At 40.2% G+C, this 15,718-nt stretch overlaps 1 protein-coding gene across 2 annotated transcripts; it reads left to right on the forward strand.

Annotated features, from left to right (window-relative positions):
* The first annotated feature begins 84 nt into the window (after positions 1-84).
* Positions 85-15,078, forward strand: LOC141910812 (uncharacterized). Of its 2 annotated transcripts, none has more exons than XM_074801642.1 (24): positions 85-197; positions 691-913; positions 1,119-1,182; positions 1,436-1,526; positions 2,006-2,120; positions 2,443-2,543; positions 2,720-2,867; positions 3,279-3,476; positions 4,288-4,486; positions 4,980-5,409; positions 5,822-5,979; positions 7,618-7,807; positions 8,346-8,434; positions 8,530-8,643; positions 9,471-9,628; positions 10,021-10,120; positions 10,462-10,605; positions 11,175-11,388; positions 12,079-12,203; positions 12,664-12,799; positions 13,134-13,240; positions 13,435-13,520; positions 13,590-13,824; positions 14,176-15,078. In XM_074801642.1, the coding sequence occupies exons 2-24, from the start codon at positions 753-755 to the stop codon at positions 14,425-14,427; spliced, it is 3,615 nt and encodes a 1,204-aa protein (XP_074657743.1). In that variant the 5' UTR covers positions 85-197; positions 691-752; the 3' UTR covers positions 14,428-15,078. The 2 variants fall into 2 exon arrangements, with proteins under 2 accessions (XP_074657743.1, XP_074657744.1); XM_074801643.1 differs by having other exon boundaries at positions 13,605-13,824.
* The last annotated feature ends 640 nt before the right edge of the window (positions 15,079-15,718 follow it).

Below are 15,718 nucleotides of genomic sequence, written 5' to 3' on the forward strand. Positions count from 1 at the left end.
TTTTATTTAGTAGGCTAGTTAAGCTAACAACGCGTTTTCGGACTATCAAGTCCAAATTCGCGTATTAGGGTTTCACAAGTCTTGACAACTAGAACTCGACTCGAAATATAGTGAAAATTTTTCGCTAAAATGTTCAGTTTTTCGTTAGACAACGCCTGAAAACCAGACCGGAATTTACAGAAAGGAGGCAGATTACTGTAATTTCCAAAGTATATCTAATTCCCCGGCTGTTAATTACTGTAAACGCGTTGATTTTATTGAAATGTGTCGGGTATCTGGAATAAAAAGTAGTCTTCGCTCCGTCACTTAACTGACGCATCCTGATAGTAACTGAGTGAAATATCTTCGATTTGATTTAGGAAAAGAAACAGGGCACAGAAACCCTACCCCAAGAATAAAAGAAATGTAATCCACAAATGACTGAGTTTTTAAGTTCCAAATCACCTAATATAGGCCTAATTCATACAACAAGGACAAGAACTGACAAAAAAAAGAAGGTTTAAAGACAAGTTGGATCTCAGCCTTACTCAGATCGGCGTCAACTAATCCTTAAAGTCTAACCCAAATCTGAATATTTTAATCAGTTTGAGGAATAAATCCGTTAAAATTAATGAAAAAATTAAATCCATTTAAACCTTTTTTGTCCGATTCCGGAAATTTCTAACATTAGTTTACCTTATTGATTTCCAGCAGCAGCAGGGCGAGGTAGTGTTGATTTCTGACGACAGGGGGAGCTGTTACTCGATGAAACGATGACGTTCAGACCGGATACGATTCAATCGCGTTACGATTTCCTCGACGTTTCGCCGCGATCGGACGTGAAAAATCGCAACAATCGTTTATACGACGACGATGATTTATACCTAGCAGACGGACGGGCGACAGCTCGAATCGACAAACTACTTCTAGACAGGTTCGATTACAGTTTTCTGCTTCGATTTTTTTCCCTCGGTTTCTTGATTCGGGAATCAAAATTCAACCCTCCATAAATGTTTATCCCTTGCTATGATTCTTTTGAAAAAAATAAGATTTTTATGTTAAAGTTACATGATTCTTTTGTCGCTGTTAAAGTTATTTTCAAAGTTTTTAAGATATTGATTTTTTATTGTTTTACATAGCTCTAGGCAACCAAATCCGTTATATGACGGAACCGACAAACTTCGCTTGCGGCCAGATATTCTGGTGAGTTTAGCTGACTGGATTTGATGATGAGAATTTCTATTTGAAATAACATTGTCTTTGATTAAATTAGATTTTGTATTCTATGTTAACCCTTTCAGCGCCGACTAATTCATTCCCTAAAGTGATTAATAAACCCCTTATTATGAAAATTTTGATTCATAAAATCATGAATTATAATTTGAAAATTGCGCTGAAAGGGTTAAGGATTTTTGTAAAGTCTTTCCCTCCCTTACCTTATCCGTTAAATTTTCAGGCGAAATTGGAACAGAAGATATATTTACCGAAACAGATGAGATATTTCTTCGGACTTGATCGAGCTAAAAACCTTGCATCGCTCTCTTACGGTACAGACAAACAGATCATTTCCATTCAATGTGCTTGAAATCTTACTTTGATGGATACAAAAAAGATGCCAGCCTCCATAAATCCCCCTATGACATCATCTGTATGCAGTCGGAATGAATACCTAATCATTTACTAATATGCTTGAAATATTATTCTGATGTGCACAAAAAGATATCTTTAGTTTTTTTTCACGATAAGATGTCTGCTTCCATGAATCCCCCTATGATATCATCAAATTGATTGAAAAAACCTTCCTATCTTTGGTAGATTTCTCAAACAAAATATGTCTGCCTCTATAAATCCCCCTCTATGACATCATCAAATTGGTTACTAGTGATCTGGTCACTTCTAGAAAAAATGGCTGCTTCCGTAAATCCCCCTATGACATCACCAAATTGTCTGCTGACTGATCTTCAGAACCTTCGTGGAAAGATTACCACTTCAATAAATCCCCCTATGACATCATCTTATTTCTTAGATGAGTCGGTGCCTCGTAATATTAAGTACAAGGAACAGGGATTGGTCGAACAGGTGCTCGAGGAACGAACGCAAGCTTACGAGAAAAACCACGAAATACATCAACAGAAATTAAAGTACGTAATCCAAATACAGGCTAAATATAAAGATGATATCTTGTTTCTCCTAATCGGCCGGGTCACTTTTGTAAAATTCAATGAAATTTGTTATGAGTTCATTTCCAATCCGATAGCTGCTGTGTGTTTGTTATTGTTAGTTCGATCATGATTTAAAAAAAAGAGTAATGTACAGGGTAGATAGGCTGTCAGGCGGGTAAACTTTCAAACTCAGCAGAAATGAGAAACAAGGTATCATTTCTTTGGTCAAATATTCAAAAAAGTTTCATTTTATGTGGAATCGGTTTTAAAACGCAGTTTCTCAATGTTTTCTTTCTTGTAGACAGTTGAATGAACAACGCGATGTTTTGGTGCAAGCGCGAAACGAAGTCAAAAAACATCTACGAAAACTCGCCAAAAAACCCCCGACTCCACCATTTTCAGGTGAGCTAGAAACCCCCCCTCCCCGGACCCCAGCGTTCTCAGGGGAGCTAGAAACCCTCCTCCACTGACTCCACCATTCTCAGGTGAGCTAGAAACCCTCCTCCCCCAATTACCCCCATTTTCAGGATTCTCATTCATTGTTAAAATGTTCAATATTTTAACGATTTATTTCTCAGATGATGATGATGATGCTGATAGGAAGGAGGAATTTGATGAGGAGGAAAGGAGGGCTCCTAGCGCTGAAAGTGTTCACAGTATTAGTTCGATAATTCAACGCACGAAAATCGCGATTCCTCGACAAAACTGGAAATACAAACAATTACGGTAAGAGTCTTATCAATTCTAACTGTGTGGAAGACTTACATAGTTCCACGTGGAACCGGATCCTTAACTGTGGAATTGGATCCAGTAACTGTGGAACTTGGTTCAGTAACTTGGTTCAGTAACTGTGGAACTTGATCCAGCTGAGTCCAGTAACTGTAGAACTGGATCCAGTAATTGTGGAACTGGATCCAGTCACTGTGGAACTGAATCCAGTAACTGTGGAACTGGATCCAGAACTGTGGAACTGAATCCAGTAATTGTGGAACTGGATCCAGTAATTGTGGAACTGGATCCAGTAACTGTGGAACTGAATCCAGTAACTTGGTTCAGTAACTGTGGAACTGAGTCCAGTAACTGTGGAACTGAGTCCAGTAACTATGGTATATTGAATATTATTGTGTATTATTTCAGTGAGTTACACAGTCGAGAAATGACTCGATTACGGAAACTTCACGAACCGTATCGCGGAGAACTCGGCGTCGAATCGTACGAATCGTGGCAGATTCACGATTACGAGATCTCGCGAGGAATCGTCGAGGATCTCGTCGATAGTTTCCTCGATACGTATTTCAAACCGGCGATCACCGCTGAGAGCAAAGACGCTCAAATGTATCCTTTAAAACAACTCAATTAAAAGTTTGACGAATTGTTTGCAGTTTACCCTCACCCGCCCTGCGCAGTGAACTAAAAGTTATAGAAAATGTTGGAATTCTTAATTTGGCTTTTGATGTTTTTGTCCGGAAACAAGTAATTGGGGTTCAAGTTAAAACAGACCTATAAAATCAGTCCCTACAGGATTGAAGCTAAAACTGGTCTAGAAAACCAGCCACTGCATGGTTCAAGTGTAGACTGGGCCCTCTCTTGTGAAGCAGCAACCAAGTCTATAAAACCAGTCCCTGTTGGGTTCAAGTTAAAACTGGTTTATACAACCAGACCCTGCAGGGTTCAAATTGAGACTGGTCTATAAAACCAGCGCCTGCAGGTTTCAGATTGAGACTGGTCTATAAAACCAGCCCCTGCAGGTACAAGTTAAAACTGGTCTATAAAACCAGCCCCTGCAGGTTTCAAATTGAGACTGGTCTATAAAACCAGCCCCTGCAGGTACAAGTTAAAACTGGTCTATAAAACCAGCCCCTGCAGGGTTCAAATTGAGACTGGTCTATAAAACCAGCCCCTGCAGGGTTCAAATTGAGACTGGTCTATAAAACCAGCCCCTGCAGGGTTCAAATTGAGACTGGTCTATAAAACCAGCCCCTGCAGGGTTCAAATTGAGACTGGTCTATAAAACCAGCCCCTGCAGGGTTTAAGTTAAAACTGGTCTATAAAACCAGCCCCTGCAGGGATTGGACTGATAATGAAGGATTTTAGTTGGTGGGTGTCATTGGAACCGTTCAAAGTTTCTTCTTAACGTACGAGAAAGTGCTTTGATCGAAGCCGAACAGAAACAGATGGATCTACAGTGGAAAGCGTTACAACACGAGAAACTCGTTCAGCTGATCAGCGAGGAACAGTTGTTACACGTAACTAGGGAACTAGCGGTCGAAGCGTGCAAAGAGTTCCTGTATATATCCAGCATGGCGACGCACATGTCAAATCTATTAGTCATGAGACAAGCTGAGGTTAGTAATATTTATTATTATCATTATTTTTATTATTCATTTTGTCTTCATAATTCACATATGCCTGATACCTAATGCAAAATGATATTTGTAAAAAAAAAACAGGTTCCTGTAATGACAGGAACCTAGATAGAGCCAGGCTGAATACCCACCCGCATGGGATATCCAGGTTGCTGTGGAACTGGATCACTTACAATTGTGGAACTGAATCCTGAGTTTAGTAAAAACTCGAACTCAAAATTTTGAAACTGAATCCAGAGTTCAGAGTTTAGTTATGACAATAAAACTGGATCCTGAGTTCATTTTCAACGTTTTTACTCTTAAAGATTCAAATTAGACTCAGAACGTTGAAACTGGATGCTGAGTGGGAAAACAGTTCGTAGAGTACCGTAGTTTCGAAAGTCAAGGCTCAAAAACAAGAAAAAAGAACTTAAGTTTAAAAAAAAAATATTCATTGATTCTGAATAATTTTGCGACTTGTTTTATTTTGTAGCACGTGACGACAAACGATCCGTCTGGTCGCGACCCGAACGACTCTTTATTCCCGGTCGTCACGAACGGTTACTTCCAAGCGACGAACCTACGCGACCGTCAACGTGCCGACGTCTACGCTCACTGTCAACACCTGACGTACGTCGCTGCAGACGACGAAGACGCGCTGGTCGTCGACGACGACGACCAGGACGCGGAGACGATCGATTACGATCGCGTCGTGCCGGTCGAACTGCTCGATACCGACTCGCATCCGTACGACTCGCCCGATGAGAAACTCGCGAAGGAACGTCTCGATCGGTATCGGCGTAAAGAGCTGCAATACTGGTCGAAATTAACCGCACGAGTCTTCTCGTTGACCTTGAACTCTCGACCGAGTCGTCTGCAAGCGTCGCCGTCTGCTCGGTATTTGGCAGTCGCTACGATAAAAGGTCGGTTTATGAAAAGATTATCGGGTTCAGGGGCAGATCCAGCTCCGGTCGCAATTCTCCTGTGCAATTTTGAAAATAATATGATAATTTCCTACTGGGCATTTTTTCCACCCTCAACCAATAAGACAGCGCTTGTATTCTCTTAAATGCCTAGAAATTTTCCAGACCCTTCTTTAGGCTGTGTGGATGCTCAACTTTCCCTTTTCAGTATATAATCCCTTTTCATTTCTTTGTACTTCTGTCAAAGCCTCCCCTGGATCCGCCCTTCGTTAATTTTCCAATCTTGGTAAACCATAAATAAAGTCTTGTTTTCAATGTTTTGGTACGGGAAGATTTCCACTTTTATACAAACTCTTGACTTTCTGAATGTACTAGCTTAAAGAATGAATTTCGATGTTTTTGTTTTTTTAAGGTGATTTGTTCGTTTACGATTTGCACAAACAGCCGTGGCAACCGGTGCGTATTTACAGAGAACAGCAGACGTCGTCGTCATCGTCGAAACTGTCGTCTGCTATCTCAGAAATCGCGTGGAGTCTGGACGAAGCTCAAATCATCACAATCAACGACGGGGTACATAGGGATAGAAAGAACAATTTTTTTTGGCGAGAAACTTTAGAGAAAGTGTTTTCAAAATTTAATAAATTGCCCATGGGCAAAGTGTGGTTTACCTTGAAAGCTAGAGGTTGTTTGGGGTAAGGGCATTGCTTGAAAAATCTTTTTAATTCGTGACTTCAAAGTTCTATTGTATTTCATCTTTCTCAAAGAAATATTTTGTAGTCAAATAAGACCAAAAATATACATTTGTTTGGTCCACGTCCAAAATTTCGTAGGGTACAGGTAGGCGCGGCAGGGAAACTATTTTATATTTTCAAAGAAATATTTTTCACAATATGAAAAAATATTCAAATAAAATTCATATGATGTCACATATCAGAGAGTGGCTGAATATTGAGTCTTGGGAACGAAACCTCTTCCAATGTATGGCCGTGGAATCTAAAACACCGGAGCGTAGTATTAGATCGTTTTAAATCCTGGAATTTACTACTACAATATTCAGACCTCGACCTATACCTATAGTTTGCTGCTTAATATTTTCAGGTCACAAGAAATTACAATTTATTATAAATTATATCAAACAGAAAACATAGCGCTCATCTTCTGTTGATGAAATGTCAGACGCGCCAGCAGGCAGCGTTTACAGTATCACTATAGTAGTGTATACTGTACGAGCGTGTGTTTGTGTATGCAACAGTCTATAGCACAGTCTATAGGCCTTGTGTAAGTGAATGTTCGCTTGTACTTCAGTCTGGATCAAATTGATCACCGGGTATCAAAATGAAACAATACCTATGGCGGACAATAATTACATTCTCATCAGCAATGAGCATTTGAAATTTGCACGTACGGCACCTAGTCCAATGAAACGTTCGCCATTCTATGGCTTTCCCATGATTATTTTAGTAGCGCCGGAATTCCCCGTATATCCCAAAAACAGCCAATCACATTCGCTCGTAGAGACAACGCCCCTCAAACGAGGTCATTGCAATTATATACGCGAGAGCTAAGAATTTTCCCGCCAAAAACAGTTTTTTGTAGAATTTAAACAATGTTGACCATGTCATCGACGGAGGTTCGCCATATCTTTAATCGCGTCGATTATACGTCGTTTAAGCCGAGAACCAAATAGACAAATGCTCACATAAAAAAACGTACCACGATTTTACATGAATTGGCTCAATGCCAACTTCATATCGCTGACAAAGGTAAACCAAAAACCAGGACCTGGTTTCATAGACTGAGTATCAAAGTTATCCCTTGGGGTAAATCATCAATCTGGATGACAACCACCGTAGTAACAATGAGAAACACGGGCTATAACTGACAAATTTCAAAATATTCCCAGGGACTAATTTTCTTCATCATCTATGAAACCAGGCCCTGGTAAAGTTGCCATTGGCTGCTTCATGTTTTCAATAAGCTCAACAATTAAAACGGTTTTTGGTTTGGTCACTATTGGTTAATCCTTATTATCAACAGACGCGTTAAACTAGACGAGTTAAACTGGGTTCTTTTTCTATATTTGGCCTAGTCGAAATTAGTAACTTCAGAATCTTCAGAAAAAGTGCAATAATCAAAATTGTTTTAAGATTTTTATCGCAGTAACTATGATAACTTCATGATTGTTTTATCGTTAATTTTGGTTTGTAGGGTTTGGTGAATGTTTGGGGATTTCAGACGGGTCTATTCGCACCGTCTGCTGCTCAGGAGACCACCACGTCTGCCGCTGTCCCGGCAACGGCCCTGAAATCGACGAAAGACGACCTCGGCGCGAGGGTTCCCGTTCCGCTCGCGCAAATATCGATGGACAAACAAAAACAAGCTCTAGTCTTCAATGCAGGTCGGTGTTCGTTAACGTAGTTATCTCTCGGGCCGCGGTTTGGGCAAAATATCAAAATCTAGTTCCAAATATTTTCATTCATAGTTTGTTCACTAATTGAGGGAGTCAATAAGCAGAAAAAAAATTGTCCTTTGAACCCAGAACTGTGGAATTGGGTCCAGAACTGAGGAACTAAATCCAGAACTGTGGAACTGAGTCCAGAACTGTGGAACTGGGTTCAGAACTGTGGAACTAAATCCAGAACTGAGGAATTGGGTTCAGAACTGTGGAACTGGGTTCAGAACTGTGGAACTGGGTTCAGAACTGTGGAACTGGGTTCAGAACTGTGGCACTGAGTCCAGAACTGAGGAATTGGGTTTAGAACTGTGTAACTGGTTCCAGAACTGAGGAACTGGATCCTGAATGGTGAAAAAGGGTGTCCCAAGCCAACCAGAACTGGGTTTCAAATTGTCAAACTGGCCACAACTGTGAAACTAGATCCTTCTGCGTATTGTCGATGAAATTGTAAATATTGTTTGTTCAATATTCTATCATTCAGGTCCGTTTGCTGAAATTCGCGTACATGATGAACTATACTCACCTTGTTTGGCTCAGTTTCATACGTGTTTATCACTGATGGGAGTTCAGGTACAAAAACCAAACCAAATCTCTTTCAAAAATCATTGTGCATTATGTTAGGATTAATTTTTCGAGGATTGTTATTTTCGTTTGTTCGTCGTTAGAGGTCGATATGTTTATCGTTGGAGAACGGAGACGTATTGAAATGTGAGTTAGAGAAACGTTTATACGCCGCGTCGGACGGATTCACGGAATCGACGAGAATTCTCGACGAAAATGTAAGAATAAAACATCATGGGGGGGGGGCAGTCGCTCAAAAAGTGGTTAAAGATAACCGGTGGATAAATACCATAGTAACGATGAAATTTCAATTGTCACTATGTCAACTATCCACTGGTTAACTCTAGCCAACTTTTGAGCAAACTCAATTCATTTTCAATTGACTTAGCCCCCAGGTTAAAGGTAATACCAGTCTATAAAACCGGGCCCAGCTGTTTTATGGTGACAATTTTTGTCCCTCTTAACAGGACCTTAAATCATGTTAATTATTATAATAATAATAATAATAATAATAATAATAATAATAATAATGATTATTATTATTATTATTATTATTATTTTCTGATAGAATTACAACAAGTTATAATAATGATATTTCTAACATAAGATGTTGTAATAATACAGCAGGGAAAGGCTAGAAAAGCAAAGCTTGTGGTATAACCCACCCTCGGATTCATGCATTACTCTCTTAACATCTCTCTTAACCCTTTCAGTGCTGACTACTTAATACCCTATAGTGCTGAAGATAATTTGAAAATTCTGAAAAATTCCATCCTAGCGTGTTGAACAACGGGAATACCACTGTAGTGCATCTACACCGTGGTGCGGTGTATCGTTAGTTACTTGTATTTCACTATGTCTGATAGGTGCTGCCATTTTTCAAGAGATAATTACTAATTACATCAATACACCGCAGTGCGGTGTACTAGCAAAATCTATCACTGATTTATACACTGCACTGTGGTGTAGACGCACTGAAAGGGTTAACAGTTAGTTTGTTTTTCTTACTTTATCCATTATTTTCTTGTTGTTTGTTGTATTTCAGTTGAGAACGTCAGTGCCTAGTCATATCGCGGCCGAAGTTGAAACTGAATTGTTGCGAGCTCATAAATACCCGCTCATACACATCGGTGTCGTCTGCTCGACTCAGAATCTGTTCACGCTCGATAATAAAGGATTTCTATTCGTTTGGAGATACAGCAGGTACTGTATTGATTATCAATCTAATCTTACAGACCGCAGCCACTTTCCGCCCATTTATAAATCCCTTGAGATTTCCCTGATTTTTCCATGTGATTACACGAAATTCCCCTGAGAGTGAATCTGAGAGTTTTCCTGGATTTATCACATTCATTACATTTATTAAATTTATCACATTTCCTGATTTTTTTCTCGATTTTTTGCTGATTCCCTGGACCCAGTTCCGCAGTTGTGATTTAGAGTTAACTCTGAGTTAAAGTTAGTTCATTTTCAATGAGTTAACTCAGAGTCAAATCTTAACTCACAACTGTGGAATTGGACCCTGAGTTTTCCAGGTCACCCTGCTTTCCTAGGATATGCCCCTGAGATTCATGAATTCACTATTGTTTTTACAGTCTCGAGGTGACTGAATACGGCTGGCTCCAGCCTCATCGTAAATTCCGTATTGATTTAACTAAAGTCATGTACGAACCGCAAGAAACGGCAAAACCAAATGTAAGTCGAACTTCTGCACACTGTAGACTCCTTGAAATAAAAATGGTAACCTCCATAAACCCCCTATGACATCATCAAATTTGCTTCTAGTGATTTGAAATATGTATAGTTCCTAACAGAAAAGATGTCTGCCTTCAAGAAATTCCCCTATGACATCATCAAATTGCCTTCTATTGATTTGAGCTACAATGGATCCTAACTGAAAAGATGGTTGCCTCCTTAGACCCTCTATGACATCATCAAACGCCATGTGATTTTAACTCTAGGTCTTAACACTCACAGAACAGATGGCTGCCACCATAATTCCCCATATGACATCATCGAACATCTTCTGCTTTTAGATAATATTCAGTGATAAGTTGAGCAGTAAACCACGAACTCGACAGCAGATCGTTAGAGAACGGCAGACGGCTCAGGAAGAGTTGGATCGAGCTCATTTAGTGAATCCTTGGCATCAGGAATACGTGGCTGACAGAGATCTCATGGTACGTTATACGGGGGGAGGATCTCGGGGAGGTTGAACAGAGGGAGGATCTCAGGGAGGTTGGACGGGGGGAGGATCTCGGGGAGGTTGCACGGGGAGGGGCCTTAAAGAAAGGGAAGTGTTTAAAACAGCAACACCGAAGACCACAAGTGGGTTGCACCATCGGGATTAGATATTTATCATGAAATTCATCCAAAAGGCCGCAACTATCTACAGGGTGTCTCAAAAATAATAATTTAATTCATTAGTAACCTTAAGGCAAAGGGTTACATATTTTCTGAGACACCCTGTACAGTTTTCACACTGTCTTGACAGAAGGCGACATATCAGTTGTACTGTGGAACCAGGACCAGCACCTTGTTCCACAGTTCAGAATCCACTTCTACGGTAATAACTATGAACTCAGTTCCACAGTTCTGAATCCGGTTCCACTTTTCTGAATGCAAATCCACAGTTACTGGACCCATTTCCACATTTACTGGGCTCAGTTCCACATTTACTGAACGCAGTCCACAGTAACTGGACTCAGTTCAGGCTTTAGTTCCGAAGCTCTTCATTTTTTTTTGGCAGACGCGAATCTATCGTCCAGACGAACAGATCACGGAGTCGGGTGGATTGTTCCACGTCACCGTTAAACATCACTCTACGAATCAACTAGCTACGTACATCACGCGAGTCTACAAACCGATCAGAGTAAAGTCTACGCGATTCTACGGCAGTCGACAAACAGCAGACGGACGATTCCTCATCCTGCTTTTACTGTTCCCTACTCATCTACCGAAACGTGAGTAGTCCGAAAAAAATTGATTATTCGACTATTTTATTTCCGGCCTTAGTTCATACTATTGCATTCGATCAAACACAACTTAAGACCAGATTTAAGACAATCTTTAGACTCAAGTTAACAAAGATGAGTTCAGAAAGAGAAGCTTAAGACCGGTTTCAATATCTAAGAGAACTAAGACCTGGCTCTTTAACAACCGGAATTGAACTACAGTAAACTCTGCTTAAGTCTGATCTTTTGCGACCACAAAAATGTGTCCGACTTGAGTGATATCCGAGTAGATGTTATGTATTTCATATAAATAGTGTCACAAAAAATATTTCAACGAACATCATAGTTCGAGTCTACTGTAATTTGAATCAATAGCCTGCATAAATCCCCCTATGACATCATCAAATCATCTACTAGTAACTCCAGATGAGATGGCTGTCTGCATAAATCCCCCTATGACATCATCAAAAAATATTTCAACGAACGTCATAGTTCGAACGGTTTTCCGATTCGAGCAGAGTCTACTGTAATTTGATTCGATAATGTTAACTGGGTCTACAACTGTGGAACCGAGTCCCCAACTGTGGAACTGAGTCCCCAACTGTGGAACTGAGTCCACAGCTTTGGAACTGGGTCCACAACTGTGGAACTGAGTCCACAGCTTTGAAACCGGGTGCTAACTTCAGTTTATTCTTCCAGGGTCTCATTTAACGATATTAAAGTTAGATTTGGAATCGTTTCGAATGACCGATTATCGTAAAGATATTTTCCTCACCGATAACGAATACGAATCTCTGAGAACGTTGGATATCGTCGACTGGGAGGTCAGTATACAGCCTCCGTTATAAATCCCCCTATGAAATCATAAATCCCCCTATGACATCATCTCTAATTATCTAAGCCTACTAGAAACTTTACAGAAAAGATGTCTACCTCCATAAATCCCGCACGACATCATAAATCCCCCTATGACATCATCAAATTGTTTACGAGTAACTTTCCAGATGAGATGGCTGCCTGCATAAATCCCCCTATGACATCATCAAATCATCTACTAGTAACTCCAGATAAGATGGCTGCCTTCGAAAATCCCCCTATGACATCATCAACTTGTTTACTAGTAACTCTCCAGATGAGATGGTTGCCACCATAAATCCCCTTATGATGTCATCAATTAGAAATTTAGATTCATCATCTACACTAAATCTTTAACAAAATGAGTTGTTGTAGATGAACCGTAGTTCAATGATTGATGTAGTATTGTTGCGCGTTGCTATGTTACAGATATCGCTTTGTTACGCTACGACCGGCGCGGAGTATCTATTTCTGAATAAGAACGGCGATTTGACCGCTTATTCACTTAACACCGGACTGAAAGTCCTGAAACTCGTTGCTCCGAAACAACGAACAGCAGACGCAGGTGAGTGACAAGGCTGAATGTGAGGTGGGTGTAGTGAGGGGTTGGAGGGGAGAGAGGAGTGAGGAGTCTAGTGAGGGGCTGAGAGGGGAGAGAGGAGGGAGTAGAGAGGAGTGAGGGGCTGAAAGAAGTGAGGTGGGTGAAGTGAGGAGCAGGAGGGGAAGAAAAGGCGAGGGGAGTGTAGCTAGGGGCTGAGGTTTATCTTAAATCGATTTAGGCCTTAATCCTTTTCGTGAAACTGGACCCAGTTCCTCTGGATATGGCTGCACAGTCCGACCTTGAGTTAAACGAACGTCTGAAACTGAATAAAACTGTTTATTTGTTGTCTGTGTTTCAGGTTTTGTCGGGTGTCGATTGAATACACAAGTCGTACAAATGGTCGCTAGTCATAAACTGAGCGTTACAGGAACAAACGGACAGATGTATCTAATCTACCATAACAAGGTTGAATCTACTTTACAGTCTACATGTCCTGAGCCCAGTTCTAAGTTGTGACCTAAGTCCAAAAAATTGTCTTGGTCTTGATAGAACTACTGAACTGAAATGGTCTTAGACCGGTTTCACATCTACATTTAAGTCTACGTTTCAGTCCTGTTTCAACAAATTTTTATGTTGAATATTTCGAATTTTTTTTCAAGGATTCTTCTTCGTTGCGAGTGCTTGAATTTGTGGATAAAAACGAGGATGTGGACAGACGGAATATGTGGAAAATCTACGAAGCTTGGTAAGAGAGTTTTAGAGTAACCGGTCAACCCCTCGACTGTGAAACGGACACGAGATTGATAACGTAAAGTTTCCCTAATTTCAGGTCAACGGCGTCTGCCATTACTCCTCCGCAGCACCGCGTAACAATCAACGAGACGTATCTCGGCGATGAGACGGAACATCCGTTTATTTTCTGTCGCAACGTCGTAAACAGTATTCTCGATTTCGTCGTGGAATTCGAAGAGGGTCCGTTCACGCCGGCGCAGAAAACGGCTCACTCGGAAATAGATCGCGTCGAAAACTACCGTCTGCTACTCTTACAGGTACATGTCATCATTAACTAGGTCAACATGTACATGTGACATGATCCAGATCAACATAACATATAAAACTAGATTAACATGTTATGACATACACTAGTTCAAAATGTCATAAGTTAATGTTTACATGTGACTTGTCATAAATTAGGTCAAAATGTACATGTGACATGTCTTAAATTAGGTCAATGCCACAAATTTTAAATCATCAAATGAAAAAATTACATCTTGCTACCACATGTGTAAACCAGATGAACATGTTGTACATGTGACTTATTAAATAAGATCATGACATGTTATTTAAACTTGGATATGTTTAAAAAGGTGAAAGATTTTTCAAAATATTTGTATTTTCAGGTTCCACAGCCGTTCGGAACTCCGACTAACTCCACAGCTGCCGCAGGTGCTGCCACCACGGTTAACGGAAATCAACAGTCGTCTGTCGCCGGGTCGAACGCAGCTCAGCAGACGAACTCGCGACCGGCGAGTAATACTCATAATATCAGCGGTAACGCTACTCCGAGACGTAATACTCCGAGAGCAACAACTCCGAGAGCTCCTCCGAGAACCACCTCAAATCTAACTCCAAGACCTTCCAATAATAACTGAACTAACTCATAGATCTGTTGTCTGTATCCTCGACTGTCCGTGTCCGGCCTCAGAAGTTTGTATATCAATAACATAATTTTGCATATATTTACATATTTTTGCATAAATTATCATATATTACATCTATTAATGTCTCAGGGGTGTTTGCATAATTATTAATCATTAGGAAATAGTCAGTTGTTTTTCTATATAATGTATAAATCTAATGTATCTTCCGTCCAAATATATTGTGATACCAGTTAGTCGGGCCCCGGTCCACAATCGGAACTTAACTAAATCCGGTCTTAGTTCGTTCGTTTTGGTCCTGTTAGTGATACTGCTTGGATTTAACATTTCTCATAAGTCTGAACAGAATACATTATACAGTCTCTCTGTATCAGGTTCAAATCCTCGCCAGGAGTGGATGGGGAACTGTGGAACTGGATCCCCGACTAGAAATACTCCACAATACTGATAAAATTAATATATTTTGTACCTTTTTATCGCATACCGCCAACGCCATTTTTTAGACCAGTTGTATTTTTACTTGACTCAAGTGACAAATTGTTTAATCCGATTAAACTAAGACGGGTTGAAGTTAAAACTGATTTAGAACCCTTTTTTGGTGGTTTATAATGAATTGATATACATGTACATGTATTAATGTTTTATGACAAGTAAAGTCTCATGAATATTCATCATTTAAACACATTTTATCTCGAGTCACTCTTTTTAGGGACCGTTCACTAAGTATGAGGCAATATCTTGTAAGGCTCTACATCGTTATTTTACAAGATGTTCCCTTTTTGCTCTTTCCGAGCTTCAATCCTAAGCGGCCTCGGTTGTTCAGTGAGATAAGGTGTAGTGCTGTTGAATTAACTATCAGTGCTGAGTCCTGGTGACTGCTTTAGTGTGTCCCGTCATGAGGTTGAATGAAAAATCCAATAGTGTTAGTCTTAAGAAACCAAGATCCAAGTGATGTAAAGCCAAGCAAACAAAATCTGTCAGCTTTATTCTAGTACATCTGTTTGCAGGGGTGGAAGGTTGGTCTCGGGGGTCTAGACCCCTGCCTACCCATTGAGGTTGCCATATTCGTAATGTCAAAGATCATTGAAACCTGCAAAATATTCAACACATCCTCTCGGAAAATTGGAACCTTTGGATGTACTTCTTCAAAAAGATCTTAAATGACGAGGGTAAGACCCCAATTAGTAGCCTAAGAAATTCTTTTGTCTCGGCCCCAGCCTCCCAAATATCCTAGATCCACCTGTGGTCTGCTCTTAATGTAGCAATTCAAAATTCATCCGAAATC

This window comes from Tubulanus polymorphus, chromosome 9 (genome assembly GCF_964204645.1).
Source record: "Tubulanus polymorphus chromosome 9, tnTubPoly1.2, whole genome shotgun sequence".
Taxonomy (NCBI): Eukaryota; Metazoa; Nemertea; class Palaeonemertea; order Tubulaniformes; family Tubulanidae; genus Tubulanus; species Tubulanus polymorphus.